Here is a 24,627-nt window from a genome sequence, read left to right as displayed (position 1 = left end):
ACATTTGGCCAAACGCTATTTTGAGTGTAAAAGTAACACTGCACATCACTCTGAAAACACCATCCCCACTGTGGTGGTGGCGTCATGCTCTGGGGGTGCTTTTCTTTAGCAGGGACAGGGAAGATGAAGACTTGTTGGAGTGTGCAAAAGACTTGAAACTGGGATGGAGGTTCACCTTCCAGCAAGACAACCCTCAACATAAAGCCAGGGCAACAATGGAAGGGTTGAAAATATTCATGTGTTAGAATGGCCAAGTTCACAAGCGTTCTCCACAGTGTTAATTTTGACAACATATTTTAATTTAGTTTTAGTCTTAGTCTTTTGACTAAAATGTAATTTAATTTTAGTCGAGATTTAGTCAAAAAAATATTTTCAATTTTAGTCTAGTTTTATTCGACTAAAATTGCATGTAAAATTAGTCGACTAAATTTAAGACTAATTTAGTCGGCTTTGCTTTTATAATATGTATTATAATATTTAATAAAGCTCTTCTGCTTCACGGAGCTGCTCCACATGAACAAAGCTCAGAGCTGATCCTTTGGCAGAGAATATACATGATCTGAGGCTCTTTCAGACGGTCAATAGAAGTTTGGATGATTTTAGTCTCTCCTTTTCATTTTTATTTAGTCTTATTTTGGTCGACTAAAATATCTGGATATTTTAGTCATAGTTTTAGTCTCATGAAAAACTTTCAATTTAGTTTTAGTCCAATTTTAGTCGGCAGAAATATCACTTTGACTAAAATTAAGACTAAATAATTTAGTCGACAAAATTAACATTGGTTCTCCATCTAAATTAACATTTACCATTTACCAATTGCAGCAAAAGGCGATTCCACAAAGTATTAACTCAAGGGGGGTATAGGTACATCTTAAAACAAACAAAATCATGTATAAATTTCATTCCAATTCATGATTGTGGGTCACTTAGTGTGTGTCTTTCACATAAAATTCAAAATAAATATATGTTTGTTTGTGGTGCATAGTGTGTGGTGCATAGTGTGGCAAAATGTCGAAAAGTTAAACGGGGGCGGATACGTATGCAACCTCCTGTAAATATCCTTTATAAGTTGCTTACAACTTACTTAAAGGTAAACTTACTTACATTACCAGAATAATTGTCTATTGTTCAAATGAGTGCCAAGTCTCCATTGTCATTGTTTGATAATGCCAGTCAGTACGGGAGGTTGAGACCATTTAGCATTGATGTTTCTGCTGTGAATCCCCGATAACACACCCTAAAACATGACAAATACACCTGTCAAGATTTACTCACATTGGGAAGCTTAGCCACTTGTTTAAGAGTACTGTGTAACCGATTCCTCTTCAATAGGACGGCCCCCCTCAGCCCAGGAGAAAGGAGCATTGTCGCATTGTAGAAAGTACAAACAAATGGCGTGTTAGCGTTAGGTCCGGGGGATGGGTTAGGTGGCCTGTTAACTCTGGGTAACCAAACATCCTGTCTTGATCTTTGTTGACACTTGCCATCTGCTGCAGCGCTCCTGGGATGGTGCTTTTGCCTTATTTCGGTTCAATTGTGCAACATGAATAAAAACTTTAAACAATAAGACTGTAAGGGCGTGCATAAGAAAGTTACATTTGAATAGTAGTGCAATAGAGCAGTACAAATGGCCGAACAGGTTATTACGTTCATGTGTCTGATACAGAGTTATTGGGTCTTTGTTCATGAGTCTGATGGCGGAGGGGAAAAGGAGTTTCGAGTCTGAATACTAACACTGGTCCCTTCAAACAGGATTTCATTATTATTATAAATCACAAAACTCATCTACTGTCAATGTGTTTTTGATAATTTACCGCCGATTAGAAAAAAGCTCTCTATGTTAAGGACCCAGTACAGGGAGCTACAGGGAGACAACATCAAGGTGGTGAGAGACTGTATGTAAGTTAAAGGAACAGGCCACCGTTTTTGCATGCTGAGATATGTTCTTACCTGAGCTTAGACGAGTTGATGCGTGCCTGTCTGGTCTTTGTGCGTGAACTCAGTCACGCAAAAAGACCAAATATTTTGTTAGCATTTAGCCTCTCCTAGCATATTCCAAAGGACCCAAACGGGGGTGCAGTTAGAAGTGACCAAGCTGTTCCACGTTTTCCCTAAACTGTAGTGGAGATGGGAATGACAACAGGGAAATAACAGGACAAACAGAATAAAATAGGCCTGTCCCTATGCAAGTCAAACGCATGATAAGAATGTCAATCATTTTGAATTGAATAATTAGAAAAAACATTAGATTGGTATTGGAACCTATACCTGAAAGAACTTCAGCATAAACCTGTGATAAATCTCTAATTGCGTCTTCAAAAGTAAGTTAACTCAGTAATGTTTTTTAGGTATACTTCATCTTATCAATTGTTTCTTTTTTTATTGGTTCATTCTATAAACATCTGTAACAAATGCACCAAGCTGCTGTGTTATGCATTTAGATGCTCCTCATGGTAAATTTTGCTAAGTCAAAAAAAGAGTAAAGCTGATGATTGTATCGTTAATCATCTGTATCTGTTCAGCTCAGGAAGGACTTGTTTGTATCTAATGTCGATGTAACTAGACCTTATCATTTATTATGTTATGTAAATGTATATTGAATTGAATATGGGGCAGGCACTTATAAGCTTATAGCTTAAGCCTACTCCCTTTTGAGCATCCACAACTGTATGAATTTTGAAAGACAAAAAGAATATAAAATTGCTCAAAATAAACTAAACAAAATATTTAAATACGGTTATTTGAGTAGTTACACGATCCAAGTACAGTTACACAAAATTAAACATAAAATATTTATTTTCAGAATTTTTTAGGAGTGAAGATATTACTGCGTGAACGTTGAAGTGTTCTTAAAGGGACTATACGGAGTTTAAAAATGTTACAATTAAGTATTTTCCTCCCCCTGCAAGTTCCAGTAACGTCCTAATGTGTAGAATGACCTCAGACCTGCCTCTACAATCCTGCACTGTCACTCAAAAAGGTGTTAATTCGGGTCCGAAGTGCCGTCATGCATGAGGGGGGGTATTATGCAAAATCGACTTTTTCAAGCTTTACATCATGTTATTATGTCATTCCCTCATTAAAAACATGGCTGAAGTGTTGCCTTGGCACATTCACGTATTTTTGAGTCATCTTTAAAAACTCTGATTTTAGGGATAGGTTTGCCTGAGTCCTCCTAGGAACGCCCCCACCTCCTGGAGACGCCTCCGAGCTTTCGTTACCAGCCGAGTAACCAACCACTGCTCCTCAGCAGAACCCCCTCCCCACTGATGCCACAGACAGCTTGTGGAGGGGGCGTGTCGGAAAGGGTCAGAGGTTCTTAAAGAGACAGAGGCCTATTTCAAGACATTCACTACAGCCATTTTGAGAGAGCAATTTTACACAAGGCAGTTATTCTATGTTACTGCATTTACAGACCAGCAGAAGGTTTCGTCATCATTGTAGTGTGATATAGACTGGTGCTATGTGATTGAAAAAAGCTTAAAGGAATAGGCCACCGTTTTTACATACTGAGATATGCTCTTACCTCACTTTAGTCGAGTTAATATATCCCCGTCTGGTCTTTGTCCGCGCGCTCTGCCAGGCAAACGGAGCACATACGCAGCCTCTCCCACATGTCACATAGCTCCAAAAAAGCTCATGATAGAAGCTACCAAGCTCTTCCACGTGTTCCCTATTTAAATAAAGTTACGTGAAGTGTTTTCATGCGAAGTATATTTACACAGAAATGTAGCATGTCGATTTTATAAGCAGATAAAAAGGGGGACTATATTGTGAGGCGTAATGATACGAGGAGCAAAACGTCCGCGCAGTAACTCCTAAAGGTTATTGACGGAAGTGAGCGGGGGAAGTCTTTAGGAGTTACTGCGCGGACGTTTTGCTCCTCACGTAACTTTATTTAAATAGGGAACACGTGGAAGAGCTTGGTAGCTTCTATCGTGAGCTTTTTTGGAGCTATATGACATGTGGGAGAGGCTGCGTATGTGCTCCGTTTGCGTAACAGAGCGCACGGACAAAGACCAGACGGGGATATATTAACTCGGCTAAAGTGAGGTAAGAACATATCTCGGTATGTAAAAACGGTGGCCTATTCCTTTAATACCCACTCTTTAATATAGAAGCTGCAGTTACGCATAAGACCTGAGATGGCAGTAGTGAGTATAAAAATTACCAACTTGCATCTAGTCCCTTTAAGTTGTTATTATGCCTTATAATATAGTACCTCCTTGACATGTTTAGGTTTGTGCAACTATACTTGGATCGTGTAACTACTGAAATAGGGAAAACGTGGAAGAGCTTGGTCACTTCACCCCTGTTTGGGTCCATTGGAATATGCTGTGAGAGGCTAAATGCTAACAGCATATTTGGTCATTTTGCGTGACTGAGTGCACGCACAAAAACCAGACAGGTACGCATCAACTCGTCTAAGCTCAGGTAAGAACATATATCTCTCAGTATGGAAAAACGGTGGCCTGTTCCTTTAAGGACAAATCCTCTCCAATTCTACAACACTCATCTATTTAAATCTCAGATGTGGCTGCATTTAGTCATTTAACATCTCCATGGAGACGAGCTGGAGATGTCCCGCTCCCAGTGAAGTTACAGTCTGGTCTTAGGAAAGCCGAGCCGCTCACAGCAAACTTTTTTTTTTTTTAAATACAATATTTGTAAAGAAATAAATGTTTTTTCTATTCATAGGGTGAGACGTTATTAACATTATTCAGTTCAGTTTATTAAGCTTATTTTCAATTCCACCACATGCGCGTACAGGGGATCGAACTGACAAAAGGGGCAGAGTTAGGGAAGTGGAGAGTTCAGTTAATTTCAATCAAGGTGGGACAGTGCCCTTCTGGGAACTGAAAAGTCCCCCCCAACGACCTGACTGACGTATCTGAAATGGTTAACCCGATATCTCTCTGTTACATGTATGCAAATATGTACTGTCAGCCTGCCCTGAAGCAGCTTATCCTATTCACTGACTTTTGCATGTTGTTAAAGTCTGCAAAGTCTATATGTCCCCATTGTCTGCTGCTACAATCGGTCGAAAGTCAATCCAGTTACACTGAGACCTATAGGTTGCATTCATGTGAAGTCAACATTGTAAAGAGGCTAAGGTTTCAAATTGAGGTGGGGGGAAAGCTAAGATTTCAGCAATGTTTTGTCCTGGTTTGTGCTTAATATCTTGGTCGAATTTCCCTCCTCATGATTCTGGCCGGACCAATAACAGCGTCTTGTCTTACTTATTTCAACCAAAAGTTTCAAAAATGTGGCCACAAAGGATAGTTGTTTTCTTTTGGGCGTCTGTTTTGGTGCCACAGGTTTTTTATTCAAACTTCATTTAATTTGTTTTTTGCTCTTGGATTTGAAAGTGATTGAAAACTGTCTCTACTTGTGCCAAAGGAAATGGCTCGTACAATTAGAACTGCACAATATGAAAAAAATAAATAAAACTGCAATATTTGATAACAGTCTTGAAAAAAATGTTGAGAAATGTATTAGTATTAATTTTTCTCTTTAAATCTTGACAAAAAGTACTCACTCAGGACCAAATCAAGGAGCTAAACCATGACTATCCTTACACATTCTTGTTTTAGGCTGTTAACACAAATGTACAGTATGTATCCTACGAGGGAAAATCATCCGTCACATGTTTATCTGGGCTCTCATCTCTCTCATTTCCATAGGATTGTACATGTACTCCAATTGGGGAAAGCCGGCTTCATTTGAATGGGTAAGCTCACACTGGCTTGGCCCTTGAGAAGTAAGTAATCAAACAGTTGGAAAAGTTGTTTGTTTTTTTGTTTTTTTTTGCTGCAGACCGTCCCTTCCAAACCAGTCAACGATGAGCAGAATCTTTGGAGAGCGAGCTTCACTCCGCAGCCGTGGAAAGCAGAGGTGAGGTTGGATGTGTATAAATCACTCCTTTCGCTCCGCACACTCACGTGCCTGGACCTGTGATTTTAAGGTCCAGGCAAATGTTTTTAACTTGACCTGCTGGCTCTTGGAATAACAACTGTAGAATCTAGATTCGACTCAAAATCTCAGATGGAGGGCAACGTGGCTAATGTAAATCTACTGTTTTATGAATAAAATTCACAACTTAGGGATTAGGGCCACAAACCAAGCCATATTTATCTCATGGTTCTAGTCGCAACAGTCGCATTAGAAAGTTCCACATGGATAGGTCAAGTAATTGCCGTAGAGCCTAACCTCAAAGCATCTGCATTGTGATGGTTGAAAGGCAAATTCCAATCGGCAGCAGACCACCTCAAAACGACAGGCATAAAGGAATCTCTTACATTTATATTTATCAGTTGTAGAGTTTTCTCTTGGATACATTTTATCTTCAAGACATGGACTGTAGCACGCTGTTTTTTACGCAGTAGTTTTGCTGTTGGTTGGCGTATCTGCCGCGTTGGACTCAGATGGTTGATCAGCTCACTTGGATTGTTGGAGCCGAAGAGTGTCATTGGGCCGATTGTTCAACAAGTTCAACACGTGGCTGTTTGAACAGGACTGTAGTTGAAGATGGAACTTGTCTCAAAGGGATATTTCAGGATTTTGGATTTTGGATTCATTTCCTAGTTATCCAGAGAGTTGTTGATTTCTGGATTATTACTTTTTTTTTTTATTCACGCAGTCCTTATATTTGAAGAGTTTAGTGGTGCTAGGCTAGTGCTGTGCTAGCACATGTCTATGGTAACTAGTAGCCTGCATTAAAAACAGTCTGACCCAAGCACAGTGCACCTGAGGCAAATCACTTATAACACCAGACGACCCATATTAATGTCTGTGTAGACTGATTTTTTTTTAAATCTGCATTACATTTGAGCAGCTTCAGTTTCCTGGTTGTAACCTACGCAGTGGCGGAGTGATCTGCTCGGTTACCGGATCTACAGTAGTTTGTTTACCTGCGGCCGAAATTACTACACATGAAACTCACAAAGGAGCTTCTACAAATCAGATATGGCAACGTTTGGAGGACGACCCTATGATTTTGAAGAGGTTTTTAATGTAGGCTACTAGTTACCATAGACATGTGCTAGCCTAGAACTAGCCTAGCACCACTAAACTCTTCAAATATAAGGACTGCATGAATTGAATATATATATATAAATAAAAAATAAACTCTTCCTCACCCTCCGCGGGCGGTCTCTTTTTCCTCCTGCTCGGGTCCTCTACCAGAGGCCTGGGAGCTTGAGGGTTCTGCGCAGTATCTTTGCTGTTCCTAGAACTGCACTTTTCTGGACCGAGATGTCTGATGTATTTCCTGGGATCTGCTGGAGCCACTCCTCCAGTTTGGGGGTCACTGCCCCGAGTGCCCCAACGACCACGGGCACCACTGATGCCTTCACCCTCCAGGTTTTCTCCAGCTCTTCTCTGAGCCCCTGGTATTTCTCTAGTTTCTCATGTTCCTTTTTCCTGATGTTGAAGTCGCTTGGTATTGCTATGTCAACCACAATGGCTTTCCTCTGCTCTTTGTCACCACCACAATGTCCGGTTGGTTCGCCATTACCATTTTGTCCGTCTGTATCTGGAAGTCCCACAGGATCTTGGCTCGGTCATTCTCGACCACCTTTGGAGGTGTTTCCCACTTTGACCTTGGGGTTTCCAGCCCATACTCTGCACAGATGTTCCTGTACACTATACCAGCCACTTGGTTATGGCGCTCCATGTAAGCTTTCCCTGCAGCATCTTACACCCTGCAGTTATGTAAAGCTGGATTGTCTCATTGGCCTCTTTGCACAGTCTACACCTGGGGTCTTGTCTGGTGTGGTAGATCTGGGCCTCTATTGCTCTGGTGCTCAAGGCCTGCTCCTGTGCAGCCATGATGATATATATATATATATATATATATATATATATATATATATATATATATATATATGATATATATATATATCATATATATATATATATGATATATATATATATATATGATATATATATATATATATATATATATATATATATATATATGATATATATATATATATATATATCCAGAAATCAACAAAACTCTGCATAACTAGGAAATGAGGCCCTATGTCAGAAATCCAGAAATATCCCTTTAATGTCTTGCTCAGCTCTTGCACAAACGACTCCTGCCCTCACTTCTGCCAAACCAACTACCCACAAGGCTTCCACTGCTCCTCCCGCCACCACTAAACCACTTACCACCATGACCACCTCGACAATTCAAAAAGCACTTCTGCTCCCCCTCCTGTCAGCCCAGCTAATTCCACTAACACCACTTTAAGTACTCCTGCAGCTCCCACTAATGCAGCTGCACCTCTCACCCTGACCACTGAGCCTCGTCACAACACCTTCGGTCATCTTCTTCCGCTACAAGTTCTGCAAATCAAAAGACATTTCAATAGTCAAATGTTCAAGGGAGCTGTCTTGCTTTAGAGACATGTAACTACAATGTTGTGCATTTTGCGACATTTCATCTTCATTTTGGAAACGATGTTTGAGTTCAAAACTAGACTTGAGCAGATGCGATGATTCTGCGTTGCTTCTGACCCAGTTAATCATAGGCTGCAGATAGTTTATTATTGAGGTGGAGAACAGTGATCTTATTTTTTCACCATAGCGCCAAGATGTGGCGACATCATGCAAAAACATGATTGTTGTCTGACTTTAAGCCGTTAGATTAATATGGCAGTTTTCTGAAGCAGAGTTTTAAGATTTCTTCTTTTACATTGGGTTTAGGGTTCACTGCAAAGGCCGACATTTAATAGCTTGGGTTTGTCCGTTCGCCGAAGGCTAGTTGTAAATGTCAAGCAAGGCCTGCCCATAGACCAGCTCAGTGCAATGAATGTCATCTTCAGGTCATGACCCATCGAAACGTTTTGTTTTGTTCTAGTTGTTATGGGTTAAATAATGAAAGGTTGCAGAATATTTCATAGTAAAATAGTGTAAAAATGTGTGACAGAGAAGAGCTTATGCACCTTATGGGCCGAGACCATTGAAGTGCCTTTATCGTAGGAAATAAAATATTGTTTATACTGGTATGCATCCTTTGTTGAACTATGCTAGTGTAGGTGAACCCGCTGGACTGAAATGGATTTTATTGAAGATTATGTCAGGTAATTGGTATTTCCGGGTGTACATTTTGAGATCTCATGTCACCTACTATTGCGATAATGGGGTTCAGCCCTATGTTCCCCAGGGTTATGATGATTGATATACGTATGTATGACGTTTCACTCTCATGAAAACGTTAGCTGCTAACCTTTGGTTTGAGCTGTTGAATGACCGATAGCTTCCCCTCCTTGGCAAAATGCCAATCATCCAAGCCGTTTTCTTAGTTCATATAAAATCCATGTGAAATAAAACTTTTCTGACTAATATTTAACCATAAATTTCCCACTGTCTCTTGAATTTGGTTGGTCTTTATCGCAGAAATACATTTTTTCCCGGAGTTTAGCGAACTTATAGTGGACGTAGTACACTCATTCTGCTGGCGTTTCAGACAATGGGCTCACTCCTTTCTGCCTGCCGCAGTGGGCAGGACGTCATGCGCCAAGGAGAAAGTATTCGTAATGATTCTGCACGTCCAGCAGAATCATGGCACTATAGTCTGTAGTGCGAGCCTATGTTGTGAATAAGGGGTTAGATGAGGAGAGCAGGAACAGAATTTTCAACAGAAAACTTGACTGAACCTGACAGGTTCACTGGAAAAACCTGTCTCATTGGTCAGTGCAGGAGGATACTCGACCCTGATTGGTTGCTGAGATCCGGGAGGGAGGAACTTTTTATAAAAAATTATATATATAAGTATATTAATACATAATAATAATAATAATAATAATAATAACAATAATAATAATATAAGACCATGTGGTCGATTTTGCACATTTGTAAAACATTTAGTCTTCCAGACTATCATTTTCAATTAGTGGCTGGGTCCATAATCTCTCTCTATAATATACTAACAATTGCTCCACCTAAATAACCATTGTTCACTCGCCTCACAACAATACATCATTGAAATAACTTTGCATTCCATTGTAATACTTCTTTTCCTCCAGAAACCTCCTCAAGGCATGAGTTGTCATTTAAATGTGCCTTTCAAGACCCCTCTGCCTTAGGCATTATGTTGAGCTATTCAATGAGGAGATGTTATCTGAAACCAAATAGTACGCCAAAACTACTCCAAGACCGAATTGCTTTTTATGATGCGTTTTATGGATATTTTAAAACCAAACTCCTTCTTTATGTCAGCATTGTATTGTTTTACACCTGTAAATATGATCAAAGTGAAAAGTGTTTGAAGAGAGCCTGGCCCAGGGACTACTCCATTACTCACACACCGGCTTAATGTTTAACTCCACCACCTACAATACATGTAAACAGAAGAAAGAGTCGGTGATAAAGTCTTGCACTGAACAGAGCTCCTCAACTCGTGGAGCTTCAGGATCCACTTTTAACCTTTCATGTGAATTCCTAGATGTGATAAAACTAAAATCTATCACGGTTTCCCTTTCATAGTGTGTACTGTACCTGTAAAATCAGAAATGACAAGAGTTTTGTTGATCACAAGGCTGAATAAACTGTATCTAAAACAGTTTTTTATCAACAACAATCAACGCACTTTTGATGGATACCTCTTAACTTTTCACACCAGCGTTTTTGCATGTCTTCTTGTCTCTTGTGTCAACAGAAGGATCCAATGTGACTTGTGCATTTTCTCCACTTTATATTTGCGTATTTGTCATACTGTATATAAAGGGACTATACAGAGTTTAAACATGTTAAAATTAAGTATTTTCCTCCCCCTACATGTTCCAGCCATGTCCTAATGTCTGCGTACATTGGTGTATGAATGAGAGTATGAATGGGTGAGTGGATCCTTGCTGTAAAGCGCTTTGAGTGCCTAATGTAGGTGGAAAAGTAATTTACCATTTAATGTGTAGAATGAGCTCAGACCTGTTCACCACAACTGCCTCTAAAATCCTGCACTGTTACACAAAAAGGTGTTAATTCGGGTCCGAAGTGCCGTCATGGACGAGCTTAATTTCTGTTTTCTGTCTGCAGTATATGGGACAGGCCAACCTCCATGTTTTTGACGAGTGGTGCGGCAGAACGACCGATTCCCTCCGCAACAATGTGCACTACCCACTTCACCCACATGTGAGAACAGAACCAAACTTCGGTCACACTCTCTCCTTCCCATCTTTTATGCAAAACCTATTTGTTTCTGAAGAAGGGATGCCATTGTACTGTCAAAAATGTGAGCTTTGGAGAATTGGGATAGGCCGTCTCTCTGCCTAATACTTATGTAAATACACTCAGGGAGCGATTTATCCCAAGGCACATTCAACATCCTGGTGTGAGCTCCATGAGTCGTCCTTAACCTCATGTCCTTGTTTCCTTTCTTCGTGTCTTCTCAGATCAGGACCACAGTCAAGGCATTAGCTGTGGCTCCACAGCAAATCAACTACGGCCTTCGAATATTTGGCTATCTGCATCCTCCCGCTGACGGTAACAACGTTTGTTACCTTGTATCCTGCATTCGCACACACAAGCACACTAGTGTATGTACTACACGCAGACATGGAGGTAAGGCAGGTGAAGTGTCGATTCAGCAGTCACTGCTGGTTAGGCCTGGGATTGACCTGGGATGAGTCTCTGCCACCCAAAATGAAACAACAGTCCTATGTGATCAAACAAGTTGCAAGAATTGAACAAATCAAAGTTAGCATAGAGTGGCTGTTGAGTTAAATTTGGGGAAAATTGAAAAATGTCAACGAAAGATTCAAGCTCTAATCACAGAAAATATCAGCATGCAAAAACATTTGCATTTTATGTTTGTATTGTTTGGTTTGCAATCTATAGAATCAGACCCTGGGCTCAAAATTTGTAGCCTGGAAAAATCCAGACTCTCCACTGTTCCAGCGTGTGAGTCTGGTAAGACTCCACATTAACTTGAGTTCTACAGCCTAACTTACACAAGCAAACAGGAAGCGGAGTAAACCAATCAGCGAAGGGCAGTCAGTGGCGTTATTAGCCAGCTCCCTGCCCAGACTGATATCCCTCATGCATAAAATATACAGAGGGCTTTTATTCTGGATGCCAGGCTACAAAATTTCACAAATTGATATCGGAATTTTTTCATAGGTCCATATCTGAGCTTTAGATTTTGGTATGATCAACTTTTCCATAGAACGTATTGAGAAATTCATTGTTTTTGAAAGAAATATCTAAACAGAAAATCCAGGTGTTTCAATGTCTCCACTTTTTGATGCATTTGTGACAAAATCGTTTTGCCACATGTGCTGTCAGAGGTGACGTTAGAAAGGTGTAGTAATCTGCATTTTGACTTGCCTGGCCAGCCAGACGCTCCTCCTTTCTGTATAAAAGAAGAACCGTCCAGGCAGATGCTCAGTCTGTCTTAAAGCTGTCTGTCAATCACACCCTCCTGGAAATTGTACGTATGGTCCCAGACTACATGTCTTTTAAAAAGCATGTACTTTGGCAGGCCAGGCAACATTTTGATAGTTATAGACAAACTCCACTGTAGAATTGTGACATTCCTTTAGAGAGAAAATGTCATGTGAATGCAAATCTGAACAGTTGATGCTGATTGTCCCCGTGATCGCTGTATTTCAGGAGAGTATGTGTTCGCTCTGAGTTCACATGATAACTCCGAACTGTGGCTGAGCTCAGACCAGTCCCCTCTGAATCTACAGCTCCGCGCTTGGGTCGGAAAGGTACATCTGCACCCAATCTGACCACAACCAGGCCACAACGTCAAGTGGGAATGAACTGCATCGATGTGTTTTTCCCCTTTCTAGACTGGTACGGAGTGGACCGCCCCTGGAGAATACGACAAGTTTCTTCACCAGACATCGACTCCTGTTAGGTTCGTCAAAAGATGCAATCAGGGTCACAATACAAATGGACAACAAACACAGTTGTATGGCCCTTGAATGTCGCAACATATTTACCAGAATGCGTCACTCTTACAGGTTGTCCGCTCAGACCAAGTATTTTTTCGAAGTCATTCTAAAACAGAATAATCAGGGGACGGACCATGTGGTGGTGGCAGTAAGTACACAGTCTAACACTAACCATCTCATTCCTCAGCAGCTCCATTCATTTTTCTCTTTAAATTTTCCGAAAAGGCTATGGGAAAAAAGTATTTATTCTGTGGATTTTTCTGATCGTCTGGATCCATAGTGGGTTCCAAGTGACATTTATGTCTTTGTTTACTACAGTGGCGGCGATTGGATCAAGCTCAGGATTTTGTGGTCATTCGGTCTGATCATATATCCCTCTATGTTGGTAAGCGCTAACAATAATAATAATAATAATAATAATAATAATAATGAAAATAGATATTTTCTTGTAAAGCATTTTTAAAAACAAGGTTTACAAAGTGCTAAACAACTGCATATATATAAACATTAAAGTGGGGAATGATGCAAAATCATCAATTTGACCATGTTGCAACGCTGTCATCAAAAACATACTGTATCTGGAGCTGTGTTTTGACAGTCCCCCAAAACACTCCTCCTTTTCCCAGAAAGCTCCTCTTGAGGTTCTATCAGGGAATCCAGGAAATGCTTTCCTCACCCCTCGATCTCTTGCTAAGCTTAATGCTCTCATCACATAGTAAAACTCATCATTAGCTTCATTAGAGCCACTGGCGCTGAGTATGAGCGTCGCCTTCGACAATTAGGAAGTGAAACTACTGGATATTTAGTAGTTTTTAGATCAATGTTGCATTTTCTGACCCACAAAGTGTAAGCGTCTTTGAGTGTCCAGAAAAGCACTATATAAAACCGATGCATTATTATTATTATAATTGCCCCTTTTTAAAATGAATCAAAGCAAGTAAACATTTAAAAAAAAAAAGGTATTAAAGAGTTTGAGAAAGCTAGTATTAAGATTAGATTTAAAAAGAGTAGATTTAAAGTAGAACTTTACATAACTCATGCCCCTTGAGGCCATAAGTGCCACTGCAAGTGTAGTAGAATGTTGCGTTTTTTAATCACTAATTGCAAAACAAATGTAAATATGTAGTGTTCTTGACAATGATTAGAGATCATCATAAGTTCTCAAGTCATTGTCATATTAAGTACGCCACCCATTTTTTTCCTAAACTGTCCCACACTTTTTATTTGTCGATGTACTTCCACAGTCCAGGGCTGCCAACTTTTCACCAAACCAGACTTTGGTCGGTCCCGAGCTGGGGGGCCTTTTTCATGGCGATAGTGTCTCGTAATCGTATTAAGTTCTAACCCAAAAACAAGTCTACGTTTTACATGACTGAGCACATCAGGAGCTGCATATGGATCCGAGGGGCTTTGGCTCCACCCCACATGACCATCAGAACCTATTGAAAATGTGGGAGGGCACTCTGAAGGGGGGGGAATTTTTTTAGAATTCAGATATGATTTCCTGCAATCTGGTGCACTTTAGATCATAAATAATAATTTTAGCTGGTCTATTTACTGCTGTTAAAGAATTATATTTCTGGGCCCCTTTCAAATTGGGGCCTCTCAGCAAATGCCCAGAGGCCCCTTCATTGTTACAGCCCTGGTAAAAGGTACAGTGACACAATGTCTCTGTTTCTCTGCGTCAGTCATTCCAATTATTACCAACAAAAAGCAGCACAAGCTTTAGAAAATATGAACATTTGATCCCTGTGTTTTGCAGTTTGTTAGAGCACGTTTGATGATTAAACTTTGAATATGATTATTCAATGTAATAACTACTTTTTCTCTGCCTCTCTCTCCCTCGCGCAAGAGGGAAAAAAGTAAAAGTAAAAGAGGTCTAGGTTCAACGCGATCTCCGCTGTAACCGTTGTTTATTATTTCATCAGGACTTTTATTTCTCAAACTCGTTGCCTTATGCTGCTCACTTTGAGCTCCTCGTGGGGCAGCGGCAGCAGCGGCGGAGGTGACCGGGGCGGAGGAGGCAGTGGGCGCGGTGATGTTGCTTCGGAGGCGGCCAAGAGTGGAGTGAGCTGAGTGAACAGGTGGACGATGTGAGTGTCGGGGCTCCTGTAGCCGCCTCGTCACTCACGGAACCCACGCGCCTTTTTCTCTCCCATGGCCCGGGAGAGCTGGTGCTGGGAGCGTTCGGGCGCTCTCTCAGAGCCGCGCTCTAAACCCTTTCTCCGTAGGCCGCGCTCGTGCATTCGAATAATACTGTACAAAAAATGAGCCGTTCACCTCCGCGAACCCGTTCATATCACATCACTATCACCGCCGACAGACACACAAACACACGCCAGAGGAGCCGTGGACAGGCACATAGACAAAATAAAGCGTCTGCAGCCGCTCACTGCAAAAAGTCACGGATGATTTTTAGTTGAGCGTGTGATATGAGGTGTGTGGCGTGAGAGCGTGTGAAGGCACTCAAATGCGTGTGTCTCACGGTGAAAGCGTGAGAGTTGGCAGCCCTGACAGTCATAGAAAGTAGAAATGATCTCTTATTTTGCTCCACAGATGAGTCCTCTCTCATGATTGGTGATATTGCCCACATCCCACAGACAGCAGCCAGCCACAAACGAAACAACGTACAAAAGACAAATTCAGCACCCGATATGCAGAGAGAAGATCCAAGAGATACTTTTTATCAAGGTAAATCATTTACTTTTGTTACACATTCAGAATTTGAACTAGAGACCTTTACAAAATGTAAAATATTTTTGTAAATTCTATAAGCATTAATAAGCATATGTGTTTATGTTAGGTGTTTTCTCTGTTTAGACACACTTTAGAAATTCGATCTATAGTGGATCTGGTGGTCAAATTTTGTATGAGGTAATGAAGTGAAAATATTGAAAACCATTGCACTGCCAGAGACTAAACAGTAACTTGAGCTCTTTGTATCTTGAAAATTTCCATTGGTTTCTTTTTTCATGAAGGTGGAATTGAATGCAATGTGATGTGTGAACAATACTGTCTACACAGCACAATAACTTGCCAAGTGGTTGTTATTTCAGTATTAGGTGCTGCAATATCTATATCAAGCAATAAAAATTCACGTTAACTTAAAATGTGCAAATGTTGATATGTTGCAAATGATATTTCTAATGACCATCTCCACCACTGGCATTCATTTAATAGCTACATGGACAAGTCAGCATCGAAATGAATATCCATAAACAATAATGTTCCCTTGTATCCAGGCTGTCTTTGTCCTGGTAACAAGCACAGTCCCTCACTTGACAGACCAAAAAGAAACAATACAGGGACCTTGCCAGATACAGGCCCATCCATCCATCCATCCATCCATCCATCCATCCATTTTCTTCCACTTTATCCGGGCCGGGTTGTGGAGGCAGCGTCTCAGCAGAGATGCCCAAACTTCCCGATCCACGCACACCTCCTCCAGCTGTTCTGGGGGGACCCCGAGGCGACACCAGGCCAGCTCGGAGACATAGTCCCAACAGCGTGTCCTAGGCCTTCCACGAGGCCTTGTCCCACTAGGACATGCCTGGAACACCTCCCGCGGGAGGCGGCCAGGAGGCATCCGGAACAGATGCCCTGGCCACCTCAGCTGGCTCCTTTCGACGTGAAGGAGCAGCGACTCTACTCCGAGCTCCTCCCGGGTAACTGAGCTCCTCACCCGATCTCGGAGGGTGCGCCCAGCCACCCTGCGAAGGAAACTCATTTCGGCCGCTTGTATTCGCGATCTTGTCCTTTCGGTCATGACCCAAATCTCATGACCATAGGTGAGGGTGGGAACGTAGATCGATTGGTAAATCGAGAGCTTTGCCCCGACTCAGCTCCCTCTTCACCACGACAGACCGATACAGTGACGGCATCACTGCTGACGCTGCACCGCTCCATCCGTCCCTCACTCGTGAACAAGACCCCGAGATACTTGAACTCCTCCACTTGAGGTAAGGACTCCCCACCGACCTGTAGAGGGGAAGCCACCTTTTTCCGGTGGAGAACCATGGCCTCGGATTTGGAGGTGCTGATCCCCATCCCGGCCACTACACACTCGGCTGCAAACCTCCCCAGAGCAGCTGAAGGTCCTGGTTTGTTGAAGCCAACAGAACAACATCATCCGCAAACAGCAGAGATGAGACTCTGAGGCTCCCAAACCGGACACCCTCCGGCCCCTGGCTGCGCCTAGAAATTCTGTCCATAAAAGTAATGAACAGAACCGGTGACAAAGGGCAGCCCTGGCGGAGACCAACACGCACCGGGAACAGGTCTGACTTACTGCCGGCAATGTGAACCAAGCTGCAACTCCACGTCCTCAAACGTGGCGTCTACAAACCTAATAGTAAATGATCATGTAGAGTTCACCAAGCTCAAGTCCACCTACTCAGTCCAGACGACTATATTTTAATTGGAAGGACGGGTAGAACATATCTTCCTTCAAAACAGCAGTTTGTCAGGTTTAAGTAGAAACTAATATTGTTTTAGGGAACTGTTACTGTCTTTTTGCTGGTTTAAGTTGACCTCTGAAAGAATAGTTTCTGCTTTATTTATTTTATTTTGTTTGTTTATTTGATCACGGACAATGCACATTAATTACCATCACTGTAAATGTGCCCATTTTAGCTTCCAAAGCTAGTTACAATATACAACAATAACAACAATCATTATTAACCTGTCAAATGATAAAACAATTAATTAGTTTGATCTCACACACAACCTATGTTAATATTCGGCACAAACACTACACCATACACAAACACACACAGGCAGGATTACACTGGCAACAGGCAGCACAACAGCAGCAAGAATAAAATACATTAATAGTGATGCACACGTTTGATTCTCAAGTAACCAGGATCTTTTTGAAAGGCCTTAATGTATCAACATTGCGTATGTGAGAGGGGACAGAGTTCCAGAGCTGCTCTCACTGAAAAGGCCGACTGGCTGAAGACACTTTTCCTGAGAGGAACTAACAGGTTTTTTGACGTGGGGGATCTAGTTTGTCTCCTGCTCAGACTTATAAAATTTGAAAGTGGTGGAGGAGCCAAACCACGTAAAATTTTAAAAAACAGATTAGCATCATGAAATTTTACAAAGTTTTTCCAGTTCAGCAGGTTATATTTGTCCAATATTCTGCAGTGGTGATGACGAATAGAGTTCATGTCCAGGACTTTCAGAGCTGCTTATAGACAGAGTCGATCTTACAGCCCTGAGACTAGCTGGTGACGCAGTACGACAGATGTGGCATTATCATAGTGTAAAAAAATAATTTTGCAGCATCTGTATTCAAACTCTTTCTTATATACCTATAGTTAGCAAGATTTAGTTTAACTGTTCGAATGACTTTTTTCAATCCTGTGATGGAAAAGTAAATTAAATAGTTTCACACTGACTCATTGTTACATAAATTCATAAATAAAACTGTCAGGAAAATATTAAAATAAAGAAAAACAACCCTTTGACAAGCAGGTAAAACAACATCCACTTTTTCAGAAAGACTCCACTGTGTTGATGTCTATTAAAACAGGCTCAATGGTGAGACCATTAATCCTTGAATCTGTGGGACAGTGGTTCCAAAGCTAAGACTAGTGCAGCCTGTCAAGGTGTCCTTGAGCAAGACACTTGTGCCTGTGTGTATGTGCAGAGGGAGTGTTTGGTCAGTGCAGCTACTTTTCTGTCACTCCTCAGACGTACACTCAACTGCATTTTAACGCCAAGACTTCATAGTTGGGGAAAACTTAAACATTTTTCTTAAAAACAGACCTACAGGCATTTCTCTCAGATTTTTGGCATATTCGCTTTTACTATTTCAATGGCTCTGATTTAAAAAAAAACAATGTTATCAAGTCAAAAAGAATGACCTTATCATCAACTAAAAGTTAGTTTAATGCCTAAGGCCAATGTTACACTCGCATTTCCTTTTTTTGTTCATTTTTTTGTAAATATGAATGATAAAGTCAATGTCAATGATCATAAAGCAAAACAACTAAAAGTTCAATCTGAGCCTGATGATTTTAAAACAAATGTACATGTCATTCAGCTTCCACGGCCAATGATGTCATCTTTGATGATTGACCATGTTAACACACAAATTTGGCTTGATAACGTTGATCAGTGCTGTTAAATTAATAGAAATAGATTTGTTTCAATTTCAAATTATAAAACTAACTAGCTCACCATATATGGATGATGAGGTCATTTTTGATGATATCAAAATCCTGTGAACACGGCTTGGCAACAATGATTTTGGAAATTAGCACCATTGAGGTGTCACATTTTTCAATTTTCCACACGATTATATTTAAATGTGACCATTTTACCATTTTAACTCCACTAGTGTTGGATTTATTATTGTTTTTTTTTTAAGTATCATTCCCATTAAGACGAAAGATTTCAATGGGCTGAAATGTCTTTCCCCTGTGTGATTGCAGTGCCTTTGATAAACAGCACACTCCTCAGTGGCCTCCTGCCTGACTGCGTGTACAAACCCAGCTACACCATCAACGGCAACAAGCTGCAGCGCTACCAGGGACTCAACTACGTATGTACCTTTTCCTATTACAGTAAACCCTGCCAGCATCAAAGTCATAGGTATACGTGTGCATTAGATTGCACAAGGCCCTCTCTGACTGACCATGTTTGCTCTCCTAAGGTGCACTTGTCCTACATTTATCCCAACGACCACACCCGGCTGACCCACCTGGACACAGAGACCACCTGCTACTACCACATAAAGCCGTAAGGAAGTTTACTTCATGGAGTTGTGCATGACATTGAGCTGTCCTACGTGTGCTATCCTTGCATTAATGTGTACGGGAGAAGTCTGGATGGAGAGATTTGGATGTGTGTATATGAGAGAGCCACTATCCTCAATCTGAGACCTACCGTCTACCAAATGTCTCACACAATGGGATAAGGAGGCATAGTGAAAGCACAAAAAGCCTTTTTGCTAAATATTACTTCCGCCGCTATTGATATTAACTATAAGAGATTTACTGCTAGTGCTAAACCACATTAAATTCTATCCATAGGGAACACATTGATAAACATAGATTTGGTAGGAGATATAGTAACTGCCGATGCCTATCAATTAACACTAGCTAGAGCAATGATAAGTAAACTCCTGTGAAACTACTTCTTTGGGAGACTTTTTGGATTTAAAACCCTCACAAGAAACTATGGGCACAACATTATGGCCATAGGTATCAATGTATGCACGAGAGTCGTGTCTTTTCAATGGTAAAAACATTTCTAGCTCCCGGCAGCCCCTGTTTTGAATTAGCTTTTATTATGACATGAAATCAAGTTTTTTTTATTGGCAGAGTTCATTCCCACCAATATCTATATAGAATATCACCGACAAATGATGTTTCTAATGACCATCTCCTCCACAGGCATTCATTTAATAGCTACATGGACACACAGCCATTAGTACAAAAAGGTAAAGCTGCCGTGCATTCTACCATGTGACTTTGTTAAACTTGATTAAATGACTTGTCCTGTGCTTTTCAGAACCTCCTGGGAAAAGCGGGGACGATCTCAATAATAAAATAGCTAAAGATAACGGTCTTTTAACCCATGGTCGCAAAATACTTTCTGTAGGCAACAGTAATGGGACCGACCATGAGGATTGGTTTGCTTTTCACGCTGACACCGAAAAGCAAACCAAACCAACAGGCAAAAAAGCTACTTGGAGAAAATCTAACATAAAGCCTAAAGGAAAGAAAATAGTTGTTGACAGGTCGCAACTTGGAGCAAGGGGAAGTCCTTTGCAGCAGGTCAATTCTAAAAAAAAGACTACAGAAAGAAAACCACCCATAACTGAAGTACATATTGAAGATAAAGTGGATGTAGTAGAACCTTCTGAACTTGAAGACGTCAGCCTGGACCAGTGGGAGTCGGAAGAGCCCATAGTGCAGAGTATGCCTGTGCAAGAGAACAGCAATGAAAAACCGAAATGGGCACAAACGTTCAGGATTAAAAATTTAGGCTACCAGGGTCAGCAGTCACATGCGCTCAACATGAACTGCCGCCTGACGGGGAACATCCAGATACAAGAGGCTGAGGTCCAGGCCATAGTGGAGGCGTACATGGAGAAGGTCAATCAGAGACACAGCGGGTGAGTGGAAACGTTAAAGAGGAGAGGGAGGATGGGCGAAAGAGGAGACAGAGCAATCTGATTACATTCACTTTTATTCCTAAAATATGACACTAAAGATAAAAGTAAAACAGTGTTCCTCATGGCAAGCTGATTTCTAAGTTAAGTATTTTCATGGTTTAGACCTGGGTTACTATTTTAACCCCTTTTTAGATGTGGCTTAGTCCGGATTTGTGTGGGGCTTGTAACGTTCAATATTTTGTGAGGTGGTACTTGGCATGAAAAGTTCGAAACCCCAGCCACAGACATTTACGGTAAATATAATTTGATTTGCTGTGTTCACTCCACACTGGTGGTTGTTTAGGTGTAATGTCTTTGTCTAATTCCCACACCCGAAGTGCCACACTCTCCATATGTCCTGCCTGGTGCCTTTAACGTCCCTCCCTGCTGTACCCATGCAGATGGACTTTGGAGCGTGTGGTTAATGTGGTTATGAACGTTGATGTCCGCAATGGGAAGCGCTACCTGCTGGAGCTGGCGGTGAGGGAGGACTCTGGAGCGCTGCTGCGGCTGTCCCAGTACATCTACGCCCTGAAGAGCACCCCCTCGCCACCGGAAAAGCAGCTCAAGCTCTGCAACCCTGTGGGCTTCAGGTGGACTCCGGAGGCAGTGGTTCATTTCGTAATACCAGGTCCAGAGCAGCCTTTGTTGAGATAGTGTTTTACAAATCATGTGTCAAACATATTAACAAGGGCTGGAATAAAAATGACACATTGTTTGCATCAAATATTAGTTACTGAAAACACCATGGACTCTATCTTATCTAAATATTCACTTTCCCCAATCAAGTTCTAATTAGTGTTAGTGCGGCCTCCTGTTGATTTGATTGACTTCCGGTCCTTGTTATACCCCCTTTCCAAATTATTATGCAAATTGTATTTCAGTGTCAAAAAGGTAAAAAAAAAAAAAACTCATTGTGTCTCAGGGCTCTTTGAATCACTGACATTAATCTCAGAGAACTGGGATGAGTAGTTGTCAGGTTAAGCCCAGTTAAGGTAAAACCACTTAAAAAGGACGTTCCACATTATTGAGTAGACCATCGTTTTCAAACAAAATAGGACAGAAAAAGGATCTCTCTGTTGATGAAAAGCATGAAATAGTTCAATGAATAGAACTAGGTATGAAAACCTTCGATATTTCATGAAAGAAGAAGCGTAATCATTGTACTGATAAGAGATGTGTGGATTATTCAGAGCATACATGGGTTTGTGCAGATAAAGGTACAATGAGGACGGTTTCTGCCAGACAAACACATCAGATGAATAGAACAGCTGCTACAAAGCAGCAAACAGGTATTTGAAGCTGCTGGTGCCTCTGGAGTCTCCCGAACATCGAGGTGTAGGACCCTCCAGAGGCTGCAGTTGTGCATAAACCTTCTATCCGGCCTCCCCTAAACTGTTAATTAAATGTTCATGAACAGAAACGGCTGCAGTGGCTCAGAAATACATGAGACTCATTTTCAAACAGTCTTGTTCACTGATGAGGCCGTGTAACCCTGGATGGTCAACTCAATGGAGTAGTGGATAGTTAGTGAATGACCACAATGTCCTAACAAGGCTGTGACGTCAGTAAGGAGGGGGCGGAGTCATGTTTTGGGCCAGAATCATGAGGAGAGAGCTGGTCGGCCCTTTTTCATTGAAATAGCTTTTGATTTCAGTAAATATGACCTCCTAATGCTACAAATTCAACAAATGACCATTTTGTTAATTACAAGCTTTAAAATGTATTGAAACGATAGTATATAGATAGTGGATTTTGAGTTTTTTACTATATTTATTTTTGAATCAATATTTTTTCAACCACATTTAAATGATCCTCTACCAGTTAAAGATTTGAAAATTATGCTGACTGTAATTTGAGAGAAACATGCCATTTGCATAATAATTTGTAAATGTAAATAACTAGGCCAATGTTACTTTCAAGTATCCTTGTTGTGAAAATTGAAATAGTTTTTGTTCATTTCAGTGAAAAACCAGGCCAGATGGGTGCACCTGTTGATCAGAGATGTGGAGAATTTGGTGAAAGACACTGGAGACCTCAACTTCAACTTAATCCTCACAGACTTCAACAGCGCAGACATGAACATAGAAGAGGCTCTGGCCACGTCCAAAATCCCTCGGTACACAATCATCCGCTCACGTATACTTTTCCCTGCACATGTCACTGCCTGCCTCACAACTAAACCGCATCAATGTTTGTGTGCAGCTATCAGTACAAGAAGCTAAGCGGGAACTTTGAGCGTTCTCGGGGCCTGCAAGAAGGCATTAATCTCATTAAAGTGAGCTGATTCATAACGGACTCCTGACTTTACCATATGTTTTATTCTAATTTGATTTCCTCTGTTATACAATGTCTAGGATCCACACAGCATCGTGTTCCTTTTCGATCTCCACATCCGTTTCCCGTCCTCCATCATCGACCTGACCAGGAAACACTGCGTGGAGGGCTACCAGACCTTCGCTCCCATCGTCATGCGGCTGGACTGTGGAGCCTCGCCCATGGACGCCAGAGGTTCAAACAAACACTTCATTCCACTTTCACAGCCTTCATTTTGTTCATTCATCATAATTTTCCACAACATACATTTGGAGCCAGCCCTGCCTTTATTATCCATGTAAGGCCAGCCTAGACCAGTACTCACTCTATCTGAAATTCATCAAAGCAAAGAATACAGCACCATGTAGTGGCTGAATGTGGAGTCGCACCCAGACTGTGCCATATTGGTTGAAATGTTGCCCTAATACTCTCATCATGCGCAGGTCTCTGGGAAGTTCAAGGCTTCGGACTGCTGGGGATCTACAAGTCGGATCTGGACAGAGTGGGCGGGATGAACACCCGGGAGTTCAAAGACCGCTGGGGAGGAGAGGACTGGGAACTACTCGACAGGTCAGGACACATCTATCACAGCCCGTTTCTAGGCAAGCCTTTCTTCTCAGGCCATGCTCATCGTGTTCATTTGCATTGCCTGTTTATAGCCCGAAACGGCTCTTACATGTCCATTTTAAGCTTTACATCCCTGATTTGAAAACCAAATGATCAGAAATTGTGACTTTGATGTAAAATCTGTTGTGCTGCAGGATCCTGGAGGGTGGATTGGAGGTGGAGCGCTTTTACATGAGGAACTTCTACCACCACTTCCACACCAAACGGGGAATGTGGATGTCCAACCACCGCTGACACCAACCTATGATTGTAGACAAATTTGAACTCTGTTAGATTTTGGACATCCACTTACGACTGGTAGAATGCTTCAGTGGCCAGGTAGCTGAAAACTTTGTGCCGAGCCTTGGTTATGGCAAGAGTTTTAGACCAAGCTCAGGGGAATAAGGGGCAATTTCAATGGCAGCTAATAGGCAGCTCATGAATAACTGCCACTAATGAGTATACGCTCTCCCGGACCAAAGGAAATGAATTTCTGAATCTGACCTGGGCCTTAGGTGTGAAGTAGAGACTGTCCTGACTTGTTTACGCTGTGCTCCTTTTGGTCTTTTTGGTTTGGAAGCTATGTTGAAGACGTTCTCCACCTTCTACTGTCTGTGATTTAAAAGTGTC

At 41.4% G+C, this 24,627-nt stretch overlaps 1 protein-coding gene across 1 annotated transcript; it reads left to right on the top strand.

The window, feature by feature from the left end:
* Positions 1 to 1,837: 1,837 nt before the first annotated feature.
* On the top strand, positions 1,838 to 24,330 carry b4galnt3b (beta-1,4-N-acetyl-galactosaminyl transferase 3b; the record flags this gene model as incomplete). Its single annotated transcript, XM_079567590.1, has 18 exons — positions 1,838 to 1,885; positions 5,818 to 5,895; positions 11,044 to 11,139; positions 11,400 to 11,490; positions 12,619 to 12,719; positions 12,804 to 12,871; positions 12,978 to 13,056; positions 13,227 to 13,293; positions 15,465 to 15,599; positions 19,349 to 19,458; positions 19,570 to 19,655; positions 20,800 to 21,036; positions 21,477 to 21,706; positions 23,041 to 23,194; positions 23,281 to 23,353; positions 23,433 to 23,586; positions 23,835 to 23,961; positions 24,153 to 24,330. 18 exons carry the CDS (start codon positions 1,838 to 1,840, stop codon positions 24,250 to 24,252), a joined length of 2,034 nt encoding a protein of 677 aa, XP_079423716.1. The 3' UTR covers positions 24,253 to 24,330.
* Between the last annotated feature and the right edge of the window lie 297 nt (positions 24,331 to 24,627).

This window comes from Gobius niger, assembly GCF_951799975.1.
Source record: "Gobius niger genome assembly, chromosome: 12".
Classification (NCBI taxonomy): Eukaryota; Metazoa; Chordata; class Actinopteri; order Gobiiformes; family Gobiidae; genus Gobius; species Gobius niger.
Note: the sequence above shows the minus strand (reverse complement) of the source record. Positions and strands in the feature narration are given on the sequence as shown.